At 44.9% G+C, this 25586-nt stretch overlaps 1 protein-coding gene across 1 annotated transcript in view; it reads left to right on the forward strand.

Moving 5' to 3' along the window:
• Positions 1-25586, forward strand: part of IL17RD (interleukin 17 receptor D) — a 63499-nt gene that overhangs the window by 26730 nt on the left and 11183 nt on the right. Inside the window, 9 exon segments of the mRNA XM_032458227.1 lie at positions 11880-11937; positions 16123-16248; positions 19402-19520; positions 20028-20148; positions 22120-22164; positions 22250-22401; positions 23488-23553; positions 24526-24580; positions 25084-25194. Coding sequence (XP_032314118.1) covers positions 11880-11937; positions 16123-16248; positions 19402-19520; positions 20028-20148; positions 22120-22164; positions 22250-22401; positions 23488-23553; positions 24526-24580; positions 25084-25194 — 853 coding nt within the window.

The following is a 25586-nucleotide window of genomic DNA, read 5'->3' on the forward strand; positions in this document are numbered from 1 at the left end:
CTGACAAGCCCTGGAGAAAGTTTATGTGCCATTTGTTTGCCTCAGCCTCATGAGAGAGGAGCAAGAATCCACCACCAGGACCACTGCACAAGGAAGTATGCTCCTACTGTGCTCGTTTGCCTTGTCTGCCTCATACACATCTGCTCTCTAATTTACCTCTCCCTACCAGTCTGTGCCAGGAGTCCTTGGAGAAATAGTGCAGAAACTCTTCATTCCTGGAAACTCTGCACTGCCTCCTTCACCCACAAGAACATTTGTCTAAATATGAAATTGACCAAGACGTTGATACTTTATTTTTACATTATTCTTTGCCCTCCTTCTCAGAATGACATTTTAGCTGTTGGAGGAAATTAAAGCAAAGCTGAATACTTTTTTGGCAAGCACAATTATTTCCTGGCCTAAATCACACAATGATTTAATTGGTATGTCATTGTGTGTGTTTGCACGTGAGTGCTTTAATGGGAATCCCATGTGGTATCCTTGGGAAATTAGGAAAGAGAGTCTCCTGGATTTGTTGTTTGTAGTTTAAGGGCAGGCTTCTGGCTTCCATCCAAGAAGTAAGGAAACTTCAAGTTGTAGGAATCATTAGTGTTTGAATATATCCTTCCGGTTGCCTACTATTTAAAAATTGGTTTGGCAGAATGTAAAAATCAGAACCAATAGTGAAATGATTTACTCTTTGAAGCTTAGAGGGTTCATCAAAATAAACTTACGGGGAACTTGGCATCACGGAAGCGATAGTGTCCTTTTTCTGCTGTTACCAACATCTTATTTTTGCAGGTTGAATGAGAGTTGATATGTCTGCAGTAGAAGTCAAGGTCATGGATTATCCTTCATTTTGGAAAATTAGAGTTTTATATTATCCTTCGTAGTGGTTCTTGGGCAAATATTTAAGAATGTATCCCAAACTTAATTTTGTGTGTTGACAACAAATTCCATAAACTGGAAGATGCAGTTGAGCAGGAGTAGGAAATTCAGCTGTTCTGTCCATCTTCTAGACACCATGAGTATGCTCCTTCCCATTCAGCAAGGGGGGAAGTGGGGGAAAGAATAAGAATTAACCATTAACATTATGAGATTTTATATATATATATATATATATATATATATATATATATATACACACACTATATACACACAGACACACACACACATACATATATGCAAGGAATATTACTCAGCCATAAAAAAGAATGAAATAATACCATTTGCAGTAACATGGCTGGACCTAGAGGTTATCACACTAAGTGAAGTAAGTCAGAGAAAGACAAACATACGATACCATTATATATGGAATCTGAAGAAAGATACAAATGAATTTATTTACAAACTATAAATGGACTCACAGTTATAGGAAAAAAAAAAATTGTGGTTACCAAAGGAGAAGGTGGGGTTGGGGAGGGATAAATTAGGAGTTTGGAATTAACATATACACACTACTATATATCAAATGAGAAATAACAAGGACCTACTGTGTAGCACAGGGAACACTATTCAGTGTCTTATAATAACCTATAATGGGAAAGAATCTGAAAAAGAATATGCATGTATAAGTGCTTCACACTTGAAACTAACACAACATGGTAAATCAACTTCAAGAAAAAGAAAGAATTAAGGACATTGTAGTTTTTTGTTTTTTGTTTTTTGTTTCAACTTGAGTCAGTGAAACTGACTGGACTGCCTTAGTGGCTATTGTCAACTGTGATCTGAAAAGTGAAAGGGTCTCTTACTGGGCTTTTGTGCTTAACAGCAGATAGTTGCCTTTTATGCTGCTACTTTGTTAAGTTCGTAAGTCCCAGCATCTTGGACAAAGTGTTCAACTACTGAGTTACAGCAAATACTACCTACAAAGGATAACAGTTGAGGCATTAATCTGGGGTTTTATTTAAAACTAAGATCTTAATTTCCAACCACCTCCCTCTGCTGTTTGAATTTTTGTTTGTTTAGTTTTGTTCTTTTAGTATATGTGCTGCCGAAGAGAGCACTTGAATTTTGTATTTTAATTGCCAAAGTTTCCCACGGGTCCCTAAACCACTCCTGGTGTTAAGCTATCAAGCTATTGATAAGGCAGGCTGGGGAGATCCTGGGTGGATTTCAGGAAGCCAGAAGCCAGAAGCCTCCTGAAGTACTGTGTGCAACCTTGCATGCAGTGCACAGTGTGCCACAGCTCTCACCAAGTTCTCAGAGACATCTGTGTCCCCAGATAAAAAGCTGGGAACCCTCTGTTGGGAGGGATGAGGGGTAAATGAGAAGTTTTTAGTGATTTGGGGTGCAGCTGTATAACATCTCTCATTACCCCAATTTTCAGAGCTTATCAGTGTTTGAAAGCCCTCGGGATATCACTCAAACCTGGAGCATGTCCTTGCATCTCAAGACCATCTTGCACTCTAGCCCATGAGCACATTTGAATGGGACGCCTGTGCTTAGAGGGGGCACCCGGCTGGCTGTTGTACAGCCCAGGTCTCATGTTGTCTGAGCACTGTCATCTTCGTTAGTTTTCACTCTCCTTAATGTAGGCATGGCCCTGGTGACCAGCAGGTACTCCGAAAATGGGAATGGCATGCTTGTAGGGGAATGGCTTTAGGAAATCGACATGGAGACTTGATATTGCTCTCAAGGAACTCAGATTCCCCCAAGTCAGGAGAACCAAGACTGGAGAATTGCCCCCGGAGTGTTTGGTGGGCTGGAGGAGTGGCTGAGGTGGAGGGCGGAGGAGAAGCTTGTTCACATGCTTGTTAACATTTGAGGGTCTTTGACAAAGGAAGTCTAATGCCCTGCCCCGGTCAGCCGGCGATTGCCCCCCGGGAGGCCCCGTTGTGCACAGGAAGTCAGACACTAATGATGTTAGTAAGGGGACAAAGGCGCCCGGCCCGGGAAGGGCCTAATTGCTGTGTCCGGCTCCCAGGCGGCCCGCCGCAAGCTGGAGGGGGCAGGGCAGGATGCGCTAAGTGTTAACACCTGGAGCCACATTGCAGCCTTCTGGTGCTTCCCTCCCCTTTCCCTCCCCTCCCTGCCCCTCCCTGCCTGCGTCCCCCCACCCCCCTTCTCTCCAGCCTTGTGTGGCTGGGCTCGCGCCCCTGCGCTGGCTCGCCCACAGACACAGACTCTGGCTTCATCTAAGGGACATTTTTGGGGTGTGGCACCTAGGAGACTAGATGGAAGTGGTTCGATCAGGAGGCCACCCTGAGCCCAGGTAGGGCTAAGAACCAGGAGGCCTGGGTCCCCTCAAGCAGCCCGTGGGGCTTGGTGACTGTTGCTTTACATCTGGGTGGCCTGATTCTCTCCCTCTTCCCCAGGAAATCTGGGAAAGGCTAGACTTTGCAAGGAGGCAGAAGGGTCACTGATGTTGTAGCTAGGAACTTTCTAGTCAGAACTGATGGGAGAATGCTCCTGGGGAAAAGAGAGATGAGGGTCTTTACACTGTTTTGAGCCAGTTGGGGTCCTAGGGAGGTAGGACTGTGGCAGGATGAGGGGTGATGGGAGGCACCTGCCAGCTCCCAAGAGGGGTGGTGTTGTGTGTGTGTGTCTGAGCCCATACCTAGAAGGGTCGGTTGGAGGGGCTGAACCCCAGGAAAGAGGGGAAGCCAAGATGCACCCCCTCATTTCTGAGTAGGGTCTCTGGATTCTGTGTGTCCAGCTTGGCTTTGGACCTGGGGCCTGTAAAGCCCTCAGTGAGCTCCAGGAGCTGGGAATGCCCCGAAATTGGGTAAGGAATGTTTCTAGGGGAAATTGGGTGTGGAATATTTCTCACAGGATTCTCCTAGGTTCTAGAAACTCTTTCCCCTTAATAGCACCAGGGTTATCAACAAGTAAAGTGAAGACCCCCTACCTTGGCAGTAGGTCTGCTGGGATGGCATTAGCGGCTCATTTCTGACGGTCGCAAAGCAACCTGGGGGCCTGAGCCCGACCCCTCCTGTAAGGCAGGTGATGGGAGGTGGCCCTGAGCACAGGTTGACTGACTTGGATTTTTGCAGCCAGAGACAGGAGAGTTCAAAAAGGAGGCTAGAAGGCTGGCTCCCTCCTAGTGGAAGGTGGGGGAAAGCCACAAGTATCTTTTGAAAAGGGGTCTAATGTTGACTGGCTGCTTCCCTCTGTTATTTTAAGGAGATTTTTCTGTCCAAGACCACCATGTGGACAGAAATAATAGGCTGACAGAAGGGGTCACCTTGCTTTCTAGCGCAGCCTGTGATGTTTCGATTAGCACTAAAACCTGAAAGGGCAGCCTTCCATAATTTCCAAAGATGTGAAATCCACCTTGAAGGAAGCACATGTGTGGGGGGCATGCTGGGGACCTGCCTGGCTGGAGGAGGCTGGGTCCCCATGGCAACATCACAATCCCCCATTTCTGCAGGCATTTGTGCTGCAAAAGCAGAATTCCAGATGTGATACAGTATTTGGAGACTCCATCCCCGGGCCTCGGAAACAGTATTTGAAGTCAGCACAATTCAGTGCACGCTCTCTGTGTGGTCCCGAGGCTTTTTATTAGTAGTTTTGTTTTGATCCGAACATTTCCTCTGAGCTTAGGCATAACAATCATGTTTATAGCTTAAGGTTTTCCTCTATTGTCTAATCACTATTTTGCCCTATCAGGACGATACTTTCTTGGGCTTCTGGAGCAAAGTCTTTGCAACTACCTTTCACAGCTAAAGAGAGAGAGAGCTGGTAGCTGATTTGCTGGGTATGCTTGGCTGGTTGGTTGTTTGCTTCCTCTTCATACCTGGTATTTACAGAAAACCTGTTAATCTGCGTCTGTGAATTGTCTGTGTGTGCTTTTGCAACTGCAGATGGGTTGACTGTTAACTTAAAGATGCCAGGACCTGAACATGCGGTTCTCATTTGTGTGGATGGGAGTGGTGTGTGCAGCCGAGGGGAAAGGTCTGGCTCTCCGTCCAGAGGCATGTTTTATAGTTTGCTTTTAACGTTTTGAGAATTGGAAAAATGGAACAATCTTGTCTATTTGTGAGTATCAGCCACGAGAGAACACACAGCTCAGACTCATTGGAAAAAGTACTTAGGCTTTTGCTTTGTGAAAAACAAGGCAGCTACAGAGCTTTGTTTGGTTTTAAAACACAGGGAAAAAGTCGGCGTGTGTGTGTGTGTGTGTGTGTGTGTGTGTGTGTGTGTGTGTTGATATCTGGGCTTTAACTGCATGTGCACGTTCCAGTGGCAAAGCAATATGAAAATTATAAAGTCTGCAGAAGGGAAGGATATGTTAAAATGTGTTAAATTCCATTTACGCCACCCCCATTTAGAAAAGTTGCTGTCATACTACAATACATAAATGTATCAAATCAACACATTGTACACCTTAAACTTACAGTGATATATGTCAGTTACATTTCAGTTTTAAAAAGGAAGAAAAGAAAAATTACTGTCTGAGAAATAACTCTTATAAATGCCCTGCCACAACTTTATCTTTAGTGAATGGATTTCCCTGGGGGTTGGGGGTGGAGGAGGGGTGGAAGAGTGAAAAGGCACTTAGATGAACACTAGAGCTTTCAGTTTGATAAGCAGGACACATGGTAACTTGGCGTAGGTTGGCTCCATATTAGAGCTCAGAAACAATTGTCCCTTCGGCTTTCCTTTGGAGAGCGATGAAATTAGGAACATGTGTGTGATGATTAGCAACATGTCAGAGATGAATCATGATTACGGCTTTGGTCTGGTGCACAGGCGATCCTTTGGAGTAGTGATTTCCTACCTCCTAGAGCAAATCTCACTAATTAGCTTAAGATCTCCGGGTCTTTTTGGGCCAACGTAGTAATTGCTGGGGGGAACCCAGCGGCACTCCCCCAGAGCTTGTGTGTTTCCCACTAGACATCCAAGACCTCACCTCCCCAAAGCAGACAGCTGCCTGGCACCCTTCGTGTCTGAAGTTGGTTGCTTCTAGGTGGAGAGGGAGAGAGAAAAGCTCCCGGGGATGTGGAGTGAATATCTTGAATAGATAGATCCTGGCCCAGGCTGGCTTTGTGATTTATTTCCCTTGTGTTTGGGTTTGCCAGCATTCTCTTCAGCTTACATCACCTGGGGCTTCTCTGCCTTTGCTGATTTTTTTTTTTAAGTTAAAGGTTTGAACTGAAGTAAGTGGGCTCTGTCTTCATTTATGAAACCATCTGACCCTGCACAAGGAAATTGACCCCCTGTTCTGCCTCTTGCCCCCACGATGTCCACTGGTCATAGGTGAAAACATCAGTCTCCTTGTGCATTTGAAGCCTTATGAGCATAGACCTGTCTGCTGTCTTTTCTATCTCACTGACACTGAGATGGAGGAAATGTTACGGAAAATAGGATGTTTGAGTTGCCCTTGGTTTAAGTAGTTACTTGGTCAGTGTAGCCTTAAAAAAAAAATCCTTTCAGTTCTTTCTGACAAGTGCTCTTATTTAAATTTTCACCCAAACTCAGTTCACTAAAACTTTATTAGCTTTCTGAAAGTTCCTTATCTGATTTGAAGGCAGTCTTGTGGAGGCCTTACTGTTTGGCCTGCCTTCCGTTGGAAAGGGGGCGCTGTAATTAGCACGGTCCTTTACAAAATGCATTTTTCCAAAATGGCAGTTGAGCTGTTTCGAAGCTGGATTGGAAATGTTACTCTGGGAAGTTGGGGTCTTCAGATGGCCCAGAAACACCCAGAGCCCCTCAGGAAACTGGCCGCCTGATGGCACCTCCTGGAGATGCTGGCAGCTCTGTGTGGGACCCCGCCCTGTGGCTGTCTGTTTGTCCAGGCCTTTGCTTCTTTGCCATACGGGTGGAGCATGGTGTGGGTTTTTGCCTTTTGAATTTCATTCCTTTAGAGCACTTAAGGGTTATCCTTCTCCTGCCCCTTCCAGAGTGAAAGACATTTTCTCCATTACGTCCGCACTTGCTTCCTCCCCTGCTTACCAGAGTATTCACAGCCCAGCTTGGTACCTGGGGCTCTGCTTCTTCCCTCTTCACTCCCGTTGGAACAAATTAAAAGCTGCTGTTAGTGCAGCAAATGGGGGTGGTTAATTAACTAAGAATGTGACATCCTGAGGCCACAGCATTGGCTTGTATAGGTTTTAAGTAATAGGCAACAAACAAATATTCTTAATTGTCGACCGTGTGTCGTAGGTAAAAGCTTGGAATTGTTTCCTGAAGAAACAGCCTCGGAAGCTGTTGACTGTAAACTGCCTTCTGCGTGCTCTTTTATGGTGAGTCTTGAGTCGAAGTCCATCAGTCACCTGTTGCATCAGGTTCGGCCCTCCTGGGTTCTCTGGATGCATTACCTGGCTTAATTATGCGGTTGTTCATTCTGACAGAAAACTCATTGTTGTCAAGGACTGACTGTGTGCCAGGCCCGGGACTGTGGGTACTTCCCTGATCACTTTGTCTTGAGTTTCTCCCCATCTGGTTCAACCTGAGCACTTTACAGAGCTGGAGTCACTGGGTCACTCAGTTCCCACCAAGAGCATTGGCAGAACACATTCCTTAGTCTGTTAGCCGGTGCTTTCTGCCACCTTTCCCTGACCTGCATGGCTGCCTCTTCTCCCATGATGCCCTCAAGGTCGGGATGCTGGAGACAGATCGAACCTGGAGATGCCAGTCCCTGTGAGCACTCCCCTGCCTGTCTCACGTGTCCCCTTGTAGCACAGCTCTCACCGCGTTTATTAGGGCAGGGATCTTCTTAGGAATGGTGACATAACCTGAGAAATTACCCGTGCAATAACCATTTCAATATGTGTCAGGTGCGGTGCAGAGCACTTGATATATATATCAATCATCTCACAAAGTCCCACACCAAGCCTTTCCAGGAAGCTTCATTCAGACACTTTATAGCTCTGGGGAATGAGGCTCAGAAAGGTTGTGGAAAAGTTCAAATCTCCGGAAAGTGGGAGATTTGAACACACATCTGGTGACTCCAAAGCCCATTCTTAACCAGTCTACTCCAGATACGCCCACAGAAGCCTCTGTCTAGGATGGCAGAATCCCTGGCTGTAGCCCTGATAGATCAGTGTTCCATGTCTGCCTGGAGCCAGGCTGGAAGACAGTGCAGTGAGCAGTGAGCAGTCTGCCCTGCGTGTGGGAGGGGAGAGTGACAGCTGTGTGTGTGACGTGCGGATGCATTTCATCCACGTGGCGCCTGAAATTATCTCAGTGTGTCTTAGCTTCCAGTTGCTGCTGTAATAAAAAATTACCACCAATTCAGTAGCTTAAAACAGCACAAATGTATTTTCTTATAGTTCTTGACGTCAGAATTCCAAAGTGTATCTTATGGGGCTAAAATCACTAGGTTTTGGCAGGGCTGGCTCTTTCTGGAGGCTCCAGGGGAGAATCCATTCCTTGTCTTTCCCCGAATCTAGGGGCTGACTACATCCCTCAGCTCATTAACCCCTTCTTCCTTCTTCAAACCCAGTAGCATAGCATCTTGAAATCAATGTCTGTCTGTCTGCCTTCTGTTTCCATTGTCACATCTTCTCTGACTCTGACTTTCATCTCCCTCTTCTAAGGACTCTTGTGATTATTATATTGGACCCCCCTAGATAATTCAAACTAATCTCCCCATCTCAAGAGCCTTAAATTTAAACCCATAGCCTCTTTGTTATGTAAAGTAGCATGTTCATAAGTTCTGGGGATAATGATGCGGACGTGGGTGGAGTAGGGGCGGAGGGATATTCTGTCTACCACAGAGTGTAGGGAAAACCCATGCTCTGTGGGCTAGACTGGGCACACTGTTTCTCAGGTGGTTTCAGAGGCTCTGGAGCAGCTGAAGCATTATTTGGGTGTGAGCTGAGCACAGTCTCATGGAGCATCTGTCTTGCACGTGCTGAGAAGCTGTGCACTTGACGACTTCCAGGAGCGAAAAGTCTTCACTACAGTGCACACGAGAGCCGGTGCCTGTGATGGTGCCTTTTGCTTCCAAGCTCAGCCGTGGATGGTCACAGGGTCTCTTGGTCTCTGGTTTTCCGTGGAATTAGGATGACCATTTTGCCTCTATGTCCACAGAAGTGCCGTGCCAGTCAGACTGTGGGAACGGATCACTGTGCTCCTATTAAGCGAGTATGTGGGCAGACTGGTGTGTCAGGAGCACAGTGTGAGAGGGGCTGGACTAGAGTGGGAAGCCCACAGAGGAGCAGGCCCCGGGCCTGGGAAGGGTGTTCTGGGAATACGGATGTCTCAAGAACATGTGCTCAGCAGTAGTGCAGGCCCAGAGGGGGTGGAGGTGGGGAGGGGAGTGACCGAGAAGATAGGCAGAGGCCACGTCAGGAGTGGTCTGGGAGGGGCTGGGCTTCCAGCAGAGGGAGGAGGGCAGATTTGCACATTGAGGAGATCACCTTGGTGGCCAGAGCCCCTCGAGATCACAACCCAGGTCTGGTTCATGGCCCAGTGCCCAGCCCTTTGGGGCGTGGATGAAGGTGGAATGCCCAGTCGGTTGTGAATGGACGCCACAGGCCAGCCTCACTGTCCGTTGAGGCCAGCTCACCGGGCCCACCTCTGAACAGCTCCACGTACATCACAGAGACCTTATTTGGAAGGGTTTAGGTTCTTGTCTGCAGGATACAGTACATCTCACTGTCTTGGGCTCCTTTCCACAGTGCATTCATGGCAAGTGCCCAATGAAAATCTGTTAAAAACATGTTGCAATAGAAATACAGGGCGAATCAGGAACCAAATGAAAAGCTGACAAAATCCTACAGGTAAGATGATTGGCACCAGAGTCCTGTGCACCTCAGAGCTGCTCCTAAATGGAATTCATTTCCTTTTTGAAAAGTGCTTCCTCTGCACAGCTTTGTGTGGTCCTCCTCAGACCCCCTTCTCAGAGGAAAGTCCTGCAAATTGCCTTTTAATAGAGCTCATTGAGGAGACTCAGACCCAGTGGAGGGATGGGGTTTGCCATTGGTCCCAGCTTGAGGATGGAAGGATGGAGGTACTTAGCTTGGCCCCTGGCCTGCAGTTTTGTTTCCCTCCCCTGACGCACCTCTCTCTTCTCCATTCTAGCCCAGTTACCCTTCTCTCTTAAGCTTCTAGTGTGTGTTGTCCTTACCCTTGGTTCATCCTTACTGAGGTGCTGCCTGTGGCATTTCATACACTGTGTGCTTGTTGGTGACTGGCCCTGTCACCCTAACTACATAGACCTTGTGTACCATGTACACTGAGAGTCCTTGGAGGACCAAGGTATGGTTTGAGATTTGTCTGTATGCCCCAATGTGACCTACACACCAGGTACTGTTCTTTGAAAGAATGAGGTACTTGACTTCCGAGGGCAGGGGCAGTGGCTGTTTTGGTCACCACTGCACCTAGCGTAACACCTGGCTCATAAATGGTGAGTGGACCTATGTCCTGGGGGTTTGTATGAGAAGAGAAGGGGGGGTGCTAGGATGCCTCGGGTATTACTGAAGGGTTGTGGGGGGATTGTGTCATCTCCTTCCTGGCCTCCCACTGGCCGTGTTATTCTGGTTGTGGCCATCGGGGAGCTGGGCATCTTACAGGAAGTTGCGGCCTTGGAAATTGTAGAGACCATGGCCTCGTCATCCCTCAGGAGTTGTGGAGGCATTTAGGTTTTAATAAGGTAACAACACCTTCCCAAGTGTTTCAGTGCAGGTGAGGAAGTCTGGAATCTTATGTATGTGTGGAAGGGAGGATGGAAGGAGAGGAAAACTAGAGAAGGAAGGTGAATCAGGAAGCAGGGGAGCCCCAGCAGGTCACGGGCTAGTGCGCCATGTGGATTTAGATCTTCTGTTACTGCTTATTCCTCACTTTAATTCGAATGATGTGTGTCTGTCCGTTTTTGCACAGCTGTACTTTCCCAAGGCCCATGTTTATCTGAGCTCAGGGATACAGTTTCAGTGGGTGTGCCTGGTTTCAGGATAAGCAGCATGAACATGCCTGTAGCATATGGATGTGCTGGGTTTGTGGCCTGAGACCTTGGGCTCCATCAGAAGTGTTCTGCACGTTGTGTCTCAGTGTAACAATTGCCCATTAAATACCAGACTGCCAGCATATGGTTTCCCCCCACATCCCCCTTGTTGGGTGGAAACTTTAGCTGTGTGGTTAGAATATTTTCCCATCAATTAGCATTTCATAATTAACATTTTGGGGGAGAATTCTGCAGTTAACGCTGAATGGCACATTTGCAGATTGTTACAGAAACTGTTAAACCAGAGTCAGGAGATCTTTAGCTGCTCTTTCCCATGATGGATAAGTGGTGGGTCAGGAAAAGGTGGGGCCAACAGGAGGATTCGGGGGCTCCCTCTGTGGATGCTGTAATTAAAGTGGGAAGTCTGGCGGAGTTGTTATCCCTGCTATTAAGAGTGCAGATGGCTAACAGCCACATCTCTAAGAATTAGAGTTAGACCTTTTAAAGTCTTTTCTTTTTCTTTTATGACCCACCCTCTCTGTTCCAAGCATAGGTATGGATGCAGTGAAGAATTTTCTCATTAAAAGTAACAGCTTATTCCCACACTCATTCCTGGTCTTGGAATGAAAAACCTGTTTCCTTAGACTGGAGGAATTGCCTATCTGTCTTGGCTTAATAGGGCTTTTGGACGAGAGTGTCTGGTAGGCGAATTTTATAACCAATCAGTGCTCCAAGCGGATCCAACTGGAAGGGCTCCAGCTGGCAGCTCGTGGTCTCTCTCTCTCTCCCAGTTTTACTGTTAATGAATTATTATTTAACCCCCAAACACAGAACAGCTTACTCCTATTGTTTTAGGGGAAGTGAGTGCTCATGATCCCTGTGGCCTGGCAGTTAGGAATCTCCTGGGCTGGAAGGAGTTTGGTGGGATGGAGTGGGGCACAAAGAGTGTGGACGTTGCTCAGAGACTGGCATGACCCCGGGATCATGTGTGCGTTTCTACTCCGTGGGGATCTGTGCTGGAAAAGCAAATTGGCTTCACTCCTCCTTGTGTTCTCTTGTTTTCCCACAGGGAGTGGGGCCGGCCAGCAGAAACAGCGGGCTGCACAACATCACCTTCAGATATGACAGTAAGTAAATGGCTTGACCGCTGAAGAATGGAGCCCTTTCAGTGATCCGAAGTCTACACAGTTGGGCTTCATCAAGGACACTGCAGGTCTTGGGGTTGAGGAATTTTCTGAACCTGCTCAGGTTTGTCAACAGAGCTAAAGCACCTCAGTCTCAATTAAGCCACTCAAATATTTTGGAGCTTGAACTGGTCAAGTGTCCCCCATAGTGTCCAGGGAAGCTGTGTGTGGAGATCTCCCCTGATTTCCTCAGGACATAGCCATATCCTTAAGAACAAACACAGATGCGTGTAGGGCCCATCAGAGGACAAATGAGTGAAGCTTCCCAAGTGCAAGATGCTTTGGAGTGGTGGGGACTGTGGCAAACTGGATAGCCATGTATGTCTGTTCTTAAAGGGGCCCTGGCTCCTCCATCCCAGCTCCTTGTGCCCTTGAGAAATTGCCCCTGAGCACACCAGATGTGATTTCCAAGGAGAGTGGGACATTTGTATTTTTGGTATGAACATTTAAAAAAATATCAGCCTTTATTTAAAATTCTTCACAAACACAGAGTGGGCCAAGTGAATCTGTGTCCCAGGTTGGCACGGGGGACTTTCATTGGCTGCCTTTGACTCAGGCCTGAGTTCTAAGCCTATTCCCCACCTATCGGCTGTGAACTATGACAGGTGACTTCACATCTCCAAGCCTGTTTTCTCATCCTGTAAAATAAAGATTAGTGTCTTCCTCAGTGTCGTTTTGAGACTTAAATGAGGTAATGTGTATAACTGCTCAACTCAGGAGCTGGCCTTCAGTGTGCACTCATTAATTGGTATCTATTAATATTAGATAGAAGTCATTCCAATTGGAGTTGGCATCCAAGCACCTTTTTGGCTCTTTCTCTCAAGGAAGTGTTACTTTTTCTGGCTGAATTCTTTTCTAAGGGCAGGTGGGGGTGCTTTTTTCTGATTAAGCATATAGAACCCCCTCTAAGGATTTGCTTTCATGGCCTAGAAGATAATTATATAGAATTATGAGCATTTTAGCTTTATAAGCCATAATTTATAAGTAAAAACATTGACAAGAAGGAGCTTGATTCATATTTAGTGACTCCTGACGGTTGATTCATCTCTTGGAGAGGGCTGAGTAAGGGCTGTAGGTCACATTGAGTCCTCTGGAACAATCACTGTCAAAGCAGGGTTTTTGAGGCCATGTGTACAATCTCACAAATTTAAGATACAGATATGTACATCAGGTTCATGCCCACAGCTGCTGACGTGGGTTCCTGAAGTTAACCGACCAGGGCTTATGTGGGAAGCTCTGCCATTTCACGTTCGTGGTGTGTGCGTGTTCTGGGGAAGTGCTGTGATGGTAATGAAAGATTTGCAAATCTGTGATACTTAATTCAGCTAAGTAAAGACATGTGTAAGGGATCTTTCTTTATGTTAGAAAGTTAACTTCTCATATATGTTCTTGGTCCTGGTAGATCTTGTATTACATTCAAGAATTCAAAATTTTCCGGTCAGCTGCAAACAAGTATTTGCATCTCTAATTTAATATGAGGTTTTGTGAAAGAGGATCTATACCTGTAAAACTAAAAAGTACCTTATTGTTTTCTTCAAGGGACTAGATATTTGGCCCACGTGCCAATGTCTGTCTCTAGGTCATTATTTTCTTTCTAATTCTTCAGCATTTAATTAGAATTTAATTCACAACTTGACTCCTGAGACATCTGAAGCTAGGTTGCATTTTGGCCAAATGTTATTTGGGCATAATTTTTTTGTAACCAGAATCCAAAACATTAGAGTTGCTAATAATTGGATCCAGACTGTGCAGAAAACTTAGTCATTGTTTTCCATTGAAAAAGATAATTTCTTTCTCCCACAAGGAAGTTCCTGTTATTGCTCAGTTGACTGGTTACTAGTTTTGTTTGAAATAGCTAAGAACCAATTACCAAGTTTTCACCAAAAGCACGGAACTACAAAAATCTTATTTTCCTACTCCTTTGCCATTTAACGTTACAAAGAAAGAAAATGTCTTGCCTTTAAGTCAAAACCGGCTTTCACAGATCCTCCTGCCTCCTTTCACGCTGTACTTCTTGTTTTTTCTTCAGGCTCTGGGGGGTAATGCCTGAGTAGGTTGTAATACATTTTCTTAATCCGTAGACTTTATATTTGCATAATTGTATTTACAAACCCGGAGAGGGCTGACTTAGGCATTAGGAATGAACAAAGGGAAAAAAACCATGATTTACTCTTGTCTGTGCATCTTTTCCTAAAGCTGTGTAAGTCAAAGGTTTCTTTCAGTGTAGACTGCAGTAAATGAAAATATCTGAACTTTACAAGTATGGTGGGACCTTGTCTTTGTTATATTGGGAAGCTGGTCCCAGCCAGGGTTTTTGCAGACTGAATATGTCTCATCCAGAACTTATTTTAGTCATAAGCTTTGTGCTGGGAATAGAACGGCAAGAGCCCTGCGTGAGCCATCTGAGGTGGCTTTCTGTCTGACCCCGGGCCGGTCAGTGGTGGCATCCTGAGCCCCGCAGCCCATCTCTCTAGCTGCAGTTTCCTCTTTTGTTCAGGGTTGGGTGTTAAACCAGATGTTTAAAAAAATTTCCTTTTCCAATTCAAAAATTCTCTTCCGGAGACCAGAGGACACATGTTGAATGCTTTGAGAGTGAATTTTCATCAGAAGTAGAATTCAGTTTTATTAATTATTAACATCTTTTCAAAAGAAGTAATAATGTAGAGGTGCCGTTTTTGAACAGGGGAGTTTTGAACTGGGGTTTACAGAAGGGAGTACGTCTAATGTAGTTAGGCAGAAAAGCAGGACACAAAGCAGCATGGAGGATGGAGTTTCAAAGGGGAGGGTGTGCATTTTAGTGCACGTGTGTTGTACTCTAACAAGAAATTTTTAAAGTGGTCATATTTTGTGCAGGTTAAAAGTCTTGCGGGGATGTCCGTTAGAGGTTAGCAGTTGTTTCTTTGTGGTGGGAGGTTGTGGATGGCTTTTACATTTTCCTTACATTCTTTTGTTACTTTCAAATATTGAGTGAACATTTTTAGTCATAAAAGTGGGAAATGTGTGGTACAGTTTCCGGGGAGCGAGGGGAATGCAGAAGACTCGTTAAGCTTCTTCGAAAATGCTTCTGAATGCTTCACCTCAAAAACATCCTGACTTCAGAGGGATCATGAGGAGGTTTGGACATCTGATGGAAGACCTTTTGCATCAGATACTTAAAGAAGGTTTTCAAGTTAAATCGCTGAAGAGAAATAGAGAAATAGAGATAAAGTGGTGTGGGAATGAGGAGTTGGGTCCGTAGGGATGGCTGGTGGTTCTTCCTGCAGGAATGGAAGGAAGGACCATCCTCTGAGGTCCCTGCCTGGCTCTGAGTGGAAGCTTCTGGCAGCTTTTTAGGATCTTGCCAACTTTGAAAGTGTTCTTAGCAATACCAGGTGGCGCAGCTGCTGGCATGGCCGGGGCTGCATTGGCAGGTTGCAATGAGTAATGCACTCAGGCAAAATCAAAGAATCAGTGGTTTTCGTTTTTCGAGCAACATGGGACTGTTTGGATTTGGTGGGTGTTGTGGGTGTCTTTGATGACATAGTTCTTGGGAACGAAAGTTTTACCTTTGACATGCTAGTTAACATTGAAGTTGCTTTGCTTATCACTAAGTCGGTCAGCCCCTTTGGCAGGTCCTAACTGGATTCTTTAACAGTTTGGCTGTGAATCCCTCCCCGTGAGTTCACACCTTCATGTTAGTTCCTTTTCCCCAGTCACCTTGCTCTCTATGTTTCTTCAGAAAACGAACCAACCCCAGATTACTTAGTTATTGCTTTGTTTCAGATCTCTCTCAAATGCTGAAAACTGCTTAAACTGATGTAAATTATTTTTGATGTAGGTAAAAATGTCACAGTAGCAAAAAAGTTAATGCCTGATACACACACAAACTCCAGGCCTTACATGATCCTCCTCCCGCTGTCCTGGAATGTAATTCAAGGGGTGGGGGGTAGTGGTAGTAAAATAGACCCACTGCAGCATCTCGCAGTTTCCAAACGGCCAGCCTTTAATGTCATCTTTGGGCTTGGAGACACACATCTTTAAACAGTGGGTTTGGCCACCTCCAGACATGGTCTGTGTAATTTGAGAAGATAAACTTGGAAAGAAACAAAGAATAAATGTTTAACTGTCCTCATTCCTCCACCTCTCTAGACTGCACCACTTACTTGAATCCAGTGGGGAAGCACGTGGTCGCCGATGCCCAGAACATCACCATCAGTCAGTATGCTTGCCATGACCAAGTGGCAGTCACCATTCTTTGGTCCCCAGGGGCCCTTGGTAAGTGGTCACAATGGAGTCCACTGTGGTGCTTGTGTGAGTGATACCCAGTGCGGGGGTCCCAAGTGTGACGGCCTCCAGGGGCCAGGTAGGTCTTGATATGAGTGTAGCTTAGGTGTGCTTGGGCACAGACATACTTGCTACCTGGTTGCATGCCCCTGCTGCACATGCGTGCAGTTTGATGCTGTGCCCCAGGGCTTGACTTTTGTTCCCTTGGCTGTTATTGAGAGAGATGTGGATTTGAAAAATAGTATTGTGTGAGTGATACATGGCACTGAGGTCTTGGCCTCTGTGTCTCAGCAGGAGTGGGGAAAACAGGTGGCCCATCCAAGGAGGTAATGGCTTTAGCATCCAGCATCCATGATCGCTGTGGCCACACAGAGATGTACAGGCCAAGCATTGGCATGCTTTGTGAGTTTTCAGGAAAATCCCAGTTTTCATGATAAACCATGAAATCAGTGATTTTTAAATGTTGGCAACTAACTGAATTTTTTTAAACTATGTGGGCTGAAAAGAACCAAACTCAAACAAACAGAAAAAAGCAAACCCACATTATCTGGCCAGATTCAGGTCAGGGCTGAATCTGCTTGTCATTTTTAATGAATTGATGACACACAAGGGAGGATGGGGTGGTTGAGTGTGGGACAGGGGAGGGCCATGTGTTCAAATGGGCCTGGGTTTGAACCCAGAATCTACCTTTCCACAAGAAGCATTTACACCTGACTGAGCCCTAGCTTCCCCATCTGTAAAGTGCACAACTGACTCTTGGTTATAAGAATTAGAGACACACACATGGTACAGTTTCTAAAGAGAGCTCTTAAAAAACAGTTGCTGTTGTTATCATCCTCAGAACCTGGTCAGCTGTTGTTATCATCCTCAGAACGGTCAGGTCTGCTCCCTTGACATTGCCTCCCAGTCTTAGAATTAAAAAAAAAATCTGGCTAAGGGAAAAATAAAAGTCTGATTTTCTTAGTCTGAATGAGCTAAATCTCAGAGGAACCAGATTGCAGGAGAGGCGAGTACAGAGACAGGGAGGATGGATCAGACCTGTGGGCCTGACTCACTTATCCATGTGAATGCTGCTGGATCTGAACCCAATGGGTTTTCCAAAAATAACATTATCTTAGCATTTAAAAATATAAACCTCCTCTATGGGTAAAAGGGAAGTGATCATTCCAATGTAAGGCTACATGGTTAAGGGGTTGGCCTGACAAACTGCAGGTTCCCTCTTTAGAATGAAAGTAAGAGATGTGAGAAAAACTGCTGTGTGGAACAGTGAGGGCAGAAGGATGTGCTTTTTCTGCGTAACGGTGTGTGGGTGGGGATGGCTGGACAGGTTCTATCAGTTTCTATGAGGTTTTGTCAAGGAGACCCCTTGGGAGACAGAAAAGCATATGGGTCAAGAACACTCTGGGTTTGAATCTCACCTCTGCCATTTAATCCCTGTGTGACCCTGGGCAAGTCATTTAGTGTCTGTACACCTTATCTATAAAATGGGGACAATAATACCTTCCTCCTACAGTCTTTAGGAGGATTTAATGAGTTAAGTAATGGAGAGGAGTAAGTAAGTTCCTTTACGGGAAGTTGCCCTAGACCTGTAAACATTGTATAACTACAAGGTGTTAATAGTACTGTGGTAAAGGTGTTGCTGTGATGTAAGATTTGCATTTGCTGCCTCTGCCTCCACTCCCAGACTTGGTATAGTGGTTTTTCAGGCAAGTCTTTTAAAGATAAAGAGTGATTCTTTAGACCACCCACCCCTACCCTAGCTGATGAATTTTTATGTAATTGCAAGATATATGGTCTTATTTTTAATCACCTGGCTTTTGTTAAACAGTTCTGGGGACAGTACATGAACTAAACCTTAGTATAAGCAGTAAGGATTTGTTTAAAAATCCTTTTTGGTGACGAGGGGGATCTCAAAAAGATAAGTTCCTCAATAGTTGCTGGTCAGAAACCTTGGATCTTGTCAGCACGTCTGAACCTGGGGCTGTCGGTCAGCCAGCTCTCACCCTCGCAGGAAGCTTTGTGCTTGAAATACCACATGGCAGGGTCAGTACCTGCACACGCTGTGCTCCAACCTCCTGAATCGTGACGCTCTAATTGTAGCTCCTTTGCCCTCCCCACCATAAAATGTGTGCTCTTCGTCAAATAATTACAGGATTGGAGAACCTATTCAAAAGAGAAAAAGATTTCCTTGGCCTTTGCCGTGGATAATTTTCCCACCTGGTTAATTGCATCCTGTGTAATTACTTTTGCCCTGGGAGGGGAAGGGTTGAAAATGTCTCCTTGTCTAGTGTTCCAAAAGAATGCGAAATCGATATCTTGCCAATTGAGGCCAGCTTCGGGGAGCTCCAGCTGCATTTGGGCCACTCCAGTCTCCATGGGATACGGAGCCCCGGTACTGGCTCTTGTGGCCATCAGAACTTAATCCTTTTGAAAGCATCTAGTTGGACGGGCAGCGGGGGAAGCTCTGGTGGCAGGAGGGTGGGCCGGAGTCTTTCAGCAGCGCTGTGGGTGTCTCGGGGCCTCCGAGGGCTGTATGAAGAGCACACACTGGGCAGCTCTTGGGTGTCTGCCTTTCAGGCGTGATTAGAGCAAGAACCGCTTTGTAAACCACATAGGCATTCTCCTGAGCTATTTAATCTCAAGCCCTGGAACCCCTTGGGTGCAGACACACACTTTGTTGGGAATTTTCTTCATTGCTTAGTGAAACATGCCAGCAAAATATAGGACTAAAACGTAAAGTGGAAACATGGTTAGAGGGGAGTCCCTGGGAATGGGACGTCAGCTGAACATACCTTGTTTAATGACCTAGAAATTATATATCCCACTGCAGACTTTTATGATCAATTGTGACTTAAGTCTAAATATTCAAACTGGAATGTCTTAGAGGCAACAGGTGTTTGTGAAATGGCTGGCTGGATTAGAGATGAATTAATTAGGAATGGTAGGAAAGAGAAAATCACCTGGCCTGTACAAGAGGAACGCAGGGTATGTGTTTTCCCCTTCTGTAAACTCAGATGTTTGGGCCAGAGTAAGAATCTCTTTAACTCTGCTGTATAGGTGGAGAGGACGGTAATCTTGGAGGAAGGAAAATGCATTCGAAAGTAATTAGGTCCACTTTTAATAAAAGCATTTTGCTTTGCTTAGGCATCGAATTCCTAAAAGGATTTCGGGTAATACTGGAGGAGCTGAAGTCGGAGGGAAGACAGTGCCAACAACTGATTCTAAAGGACCCGAAGCAGCTCAACAGTAGCTTCAAAAGAGCTGTAAGTCGCACGCGGGGAATGTGCTCCTGAAGACACACCATTGTTCTGGGGGCTGAATGGTCTATTGAAAGGCTGTGAGGAGGAGGGGCTGTGGCGTCCACCCCGCCCCGCCAAGGTGGGCGAGCCTGTGCCACGCTCCGCGCTCCCAGAAACCCTCCAGCACCTCCCGGTGGTAAACAAGCACACCTCTCAGGTTACGCGCTAGAGCAGCCATCCTGGAAGGTGGCTTTGTGCCCTCAGGAGTGGATGTGGGCTCCTCCCCACCAGCTTTGAGCCTCGGCTTCATTGCCAAAGAGCAGACAGCATTGCCCATCTTAATTTTCACTTAGGGGTCCAAACCTAAACTTGGTCTGGAAAAGAGACCTGACTTCCTCCTTCCTTTGGGACATGTCCCCCAGCTCTGGAACTGTGTCTGGGTGACTGCAGGTGGAGAGGTGATCTGAGCTCTCGCATGTTGGAGGGGGGTGATTTCTCAGTGATGTCATGTGTGTTTTTCTTTCCTTTTAGGGAATGGAATCTCAGCCTTTCCTGAATATGAAATTCGAAACGGATTACTTTGTAAAGATTGTCCCTTTTCCTTCCATTAAAAATGAAAGCAATTATCACCCTTTCTTCTTCAGAACCCGCAGTGAGTATGGTCTTTCCTGCCTGTTTCCCATGGGGACACATTTCTCCTGCTTTTAGTGACTTTTCAGCAGAGGTGTGTTCAAGAGCACATGGAATACTAGTATGACACGAGCATGGTGAAGAGAAAAGCATCCAGAAAAGCAGTTTTTAGAATTAAGATTCGGCCCAGGTGGTGTTCATCTAACCAGAAGCACTCATTCCTGGCTTGTTCTAGCGTTGACATGATGCTTGATTTTTTTTTTTTTTTGAAGGTACCGTGAGATGGTCATGTATTAAAATCATTTGATTAAAAAAATGAGAATAAAAAGTAAAAGCTGGTTTTGAGGTGAAGTGAAAAGCATGAAATGATTCCATCATGTACCTGTCCTTCGGAGGGTGGCCTCTGAGCCATTGCCTGTCATTTTCAGGATGAGATTTAAAAAAAATTAAGTAGCATACCTGAAGTCACCTTGTTCTAGAAAGTTTGTTTATCAGTTATGTGCTGGGCTTTGTTCTAAATACTTCCTAAATATTAACGCAGTTTACCTCCGAAACAACCAGAGAAATTTACTCTTACCACCCCCGCCTATCAGATGTGGATCACAGAGAGAGGTTAAAGGGCCTGCTGGGAGCTGGGATTTGAACCCCAAGGAGCCAGACTCTCGAGCCCATATGCTCAAACCATCCTGGCAGGGCTCCCTTCTCTATCTGGCTCTCCTTCTCCATGTGTTCTGCACGCCGCATGGGGCTCTCTCCTCAGCCTGAATTGCTGCTTTCACGTTTGGTGCTCAGGCACCCTGGAACACGCAGTGGTTCCCCCTTGCCTTCTTGGTCCGTCTTTCTGTCGGCATGAATGGTTGGCCATCAGTCCAGTCTGATATCTCCTCCTCTGTGGTCTGGTTGCTGTCCCCATCCCTCTTGTGAGGTCTTTGTTCTCAAGTCCAGCCTACGTCCATGCTTCTCGTTGCAGAATTCTTACTCCGGTTGTTTTCTTTTTGTCTTTCTTCTTTTCTTTTTCATTTAAGCTGTAGTTGTTTTTAATGCAGCAAAGTTATTTTATAACATCGGTTTCATTTTCTTAATTGAGGTAAGATTCCATAAGGCAAAGACCATGTGTGTTTTACGGCAATCTCTTGTTGCCTTACACATAGCAACAAGATAGAGGACTCAAAGAATGTGTTTATGGAAAGCCTGCCTAAATCAAAACTAGGCTACTTTAAGATTAATTTTCCTCATTGGAATCATTGTCAGTCTGGGAGTGAGGTGGGGGCAGGAGATACGTTTATCACCATTTCAGTGCACTGGGACCTCAAGGCTGCCTTTTGATTTTATTGACATTGTAAGGACATTTTGCAGAGGGTTCTCCCTGGGTTAGCCACCTGGCATGTAGGGCTAGCTGTTTGGCCTCTCTCATTGTGTTTTTACCACATTTAAATCCTGGTTCAAAGCTACTGGCTTTGCTGCCTGGTTTTCAGCTTTGGAGCTACTTCTCGGTAGATGCCTGGATGTCATTTTTTGATTCCATCAAAAGATTTTTAAGTAAGAGTGCTAGCGAAGGTTAAAATAACCTCAAGACCAGTTACCAGGATCACTCTGAAGTTCTCTTGTGAGAACTCCACAGTGGGACCGGGGCTGGCACTTTCTCTGTCTGTGGCCAAAACAGAGCCTCCGTGGGCAGCAGCATGAACACAGGCTTGCTGCCCTGGGCCATGGCCTTGAATCTGTGTAATGCTTGACAAACTTTTAAAACCACAGTGACTTTACATTGTTTCCATTTATTTGGCATGAAATGAATTGCATTAATATTTTTATATTACAGCATTTTTATATATACATAAATCCAAGTTTTTGAAAGCTACAACTGTGCTGTACTGCAAATCATTTTACTTACTTCCCAGCAGCACCCAGTATCATATATTTATATAGCACTGAATTGTTGGACGAGGAAATGTCGGACTGTCCTAAAACTAAAAATATGTGTCTTTCTCAATAGCCTGTGACCTGCTGTTGCAGCCGGACAACCTGGCCTGTAAACCCTGTAAGTATAGCTGTTCTTGTCTGTCCAATCCCAAGTGGTGTCCGGGTAACCTCGGAGTGCTCACTCCAGTCCTTCCTCCTCCCAGTCTGGAAGCCTCGAAACCTCAACATCACCCAGCACGGTTCGGACATGCAGGTGTCCTTCGACCACGCGCCCCACACCTTCGGCTTCCGTTTCTTCTATCTTCATTATAAGCTCAAGCATGAAGGAACCTTTAAGCGAAAAACCTGTAAACAGGTGAGCTACTAGGTGTACATAAAAGAACACTCTGTGTTTTAAAGTAACCCCTGGGCCCTTAGAAGTTGGGTTGGTTCAACGTGAAATTAAGCTTTGTGGACTCTGAGCAGTCGGTAGATATTCTAGGTACATCTCAGGGCCGTCTTGAGTCATCCCTCACTCCCTGGTTACCTTTACCCCAGCTGTCCCAGTGGTGGTGTAGGGGTACAAGTATTACCAAGGAACTGAAATGAGGAAGTAGGTCTAGTTTGTTCTTGTATATTTTAAGTATGAATTAGGTGCTCACTGTGTGCTGGTTACTGCGCTTTACAGTCATTGAATCCTTACAGCTCTATGAAACAGAGGCTTGTTATCCTTACTTTAAAGATGGGGAACCTGAGGCTCAGGGAGGTCACCTGGCTTGCTGCCTGAGGTCTCACAGCTAGTAAGTGAAAAAAAGAAAACCCAACCATATCTAGGAGTCAAGCCACTAGCATTTCAGTGACTAGTGATTTTGCACAAAGGCCAAGGTTAAGGAGAGATTCAGTAACCAAGTTTTTAAACTAGAGGTGGTCAGAGGGAGTGGGAAATGTTCTGTGGAAGTTCCCAGGATTGCTAGATGACCCTGTGCCAGCACCAAGAGCAATTTTTGGTTATAGTGGCAGAAGCCAGTGCCCTTCTAGACACACCCCTGTGTGTGTTGACTTTTGTTTTCCTGCTCACTCTCACCTCTGCCACTGACCTTCTGCTCAAGTTAAAATTATGGCAAATAAAATATGCACAAGTATGGAAGGGTAATTTCTTTCCCCATCTTTTTATAAAGCAAAAGATATTCTAACTAGCTGCTTTGTTTTCAAATCAAAAATTCCTGCTGAGGGTGCCACCACCTGAGCATAGAATACGACAGAGGTCCCAGGCTCTCCTGGGCCTTTTATCAAAGTGGAGTTCAGATAACATGGCAGATACGCACAGTTGGTGTACATCTAATTGACATCTTCTGAAAACATGATTGAAACTGGTGGCAAATTTCCTTCAGTTGTGTGGCAAAAGAGGGGTCCTGACCACGTTTATCTAAGAAGACGGTTTTAAAGTGTTGTTTCTTTGCAGGAGCAAAATACAGAGACAACAAGCTGCCTCCTTCAAAATGTATCTCCGGGGGATTATATAATTGAGGTACTTACCACTCAAGAAAGCCCTATTATTAATTCTATAGCTTGAATCCAGTTCAAACAGAACTCCAACTGCTTACAACACTAAAATTTCAAGCCATTGAGGGTGTGCTCAGTTATATTGTTACATGGCCCTTAACATGCTTCTTAAAAAGTTTATATATAATTGATCTTTGAGTTTTTTTCAATAAATATTCCAATAAATATTTTTATGTAACCATATAGTCCACATAACCATGGTTTAAAATTTCTATATAGTATTCCTTCACACTACAAAAATACATATTAAAATTTTTAGCTTTAAAAAGTTTTTAGTGATAAAATAGCAAAGCAATAGTTATGCTCATTACATCTCTATACTTCTCTAGATTTCTTCTCTAAGTTTCTGAAATTCTTCTGTATGACTATACGTAAGTTCTAAATGCCATTTTAAAAAAGCATATACATGGTATATATTTTTCTTTTCTTATATTGCTTTTTCAGTATCAAAAATACTACAAAAATAGAAATAAAAGGAGAATAGGGAAATTAAAAATTTGTCCATAGCCCCACTATTCAAAGACAACCAATATGTCTCAACATTTTGGTAGAATTACCTTGTTCTTGCATTACTCAGTAGCAGTAGATGGTTTTGAACCAACACATCCTCTTAAAGCATTAAAGGAGGCCCAGTAAAATCAGTGGTAGGGTACCATTTTAATTGAAAATTGTAAGAATGTGGAACTCACTAGCTGACTTCATCAATGAATAAACAACCTTTTGATTCATGAAAGGAATGCGATGAAGTTGAGAGTTTTCAGTTGGTAAAGCAGAGATGATGTATCTGACTATCAGTGTCTGATCTCAGCTTGAAAATGATCACAGGCGGCAGCAGCTCTCCTCTCCCTGCCCCACTGCCCACCGATGGAAAAATGAATGAAATCTGTTGAGATGCTATCACTTGAAAAAAAATAATACAGCATCCTTTGTTTTGCAGCTGGTGGATGACACTAATACAACAAGAAAAGTGATGCATTATGCCTTAAAACCAGGTAAGAATTTTGTTTGTTTAAAATGTTGCCTCTGGACTACAGTGGACCAAGGTATTTGATACTTTCTGTACTTCATGGTTTACAAAAAGAAAACACTTGCCCTCCTCCCTTTTAAATGATGTCCCATCAAATCTGACTTTCCTTCCACCTTAATGTTGATGCCTGGAAGATCAAAGCCAGTGTGTTGTGTGAGTCGCTGGGACTAAATAAATAGTCAATTGTCCTTAGAAGAAAAGTGGTGGGAGGGGAGGTTTCCTTAGGCAAATTCCACTCAGAGGTATTTACTGTCTCAGCAGACTCTTAACTGTTGAATTGTATTCTGCAACCTTTTAAAAATGAATCCTTTTATAATCACCAAATCAGTACTAGAGAAAGGTAGTCAAGGAGTCTTGGAACCTGTTATGTGGCTTCTGTTTAAAAAGAAGAAAAAAATTGTTTTTCTTTGAACCTGTTATACTGCTTAAGTTTAAAAGCCTTCCCTTTTTTCCTTTGAAATTCCCCAGCACACTCCCCGTGGGCCGGGCCCATCAGAGCTGTTGCCATCACTGTGCCCCTGGTCGTCATATCAGCATTTGCAACGCTCTTCACCGTCATGTGCCGCAAGAAGCAACAAGGTATCTCGTTGTGTGGCGTGTTCCCCCCAAGGTGGCAGGACTGGGGCCAACAGAGGGAGACTGGGAGCTCTTGTTCCCTCCAGGCGTCTGAGAAGCCACATGGCTCTTGTAGTCAGTTCCTTGGCTGCTGTAGTTCCCAGAATTAAAATACATGACTTTTAACCTCAGGAGCCACTAAAAGGACAGGCATGCTTCTATTCTCAAACTCAGAAAGATAAATGCAAGAGCATAAAGGAAGTCTAAAGGTATGAGTAAGGGGAGAGGTAGGGCTTCAGCACTTAAATTCAGACATGAGGAGGGAAACTTCTGGGGAACTTGAAAATATATTGCATCTTAATCTGGCAGTTACACAGTATACTTAAAAATTTATTGAGGTGTATTCCTAAGATTTA

This window comes from Camelus ferus, chromosome 17, assembly GCF_009834535.1.
Source record: "Camelus ferus isolate YT-003-E chromosome 17, BCGSAC_Cfer_1.0, whole genome shotgun sequence".
Lineage (NCBI taxonomy): Eukaryota > Metazoa > Chordata > Mammalia > Artiodactyla > Camelidae > Camelus > Camelus ferus.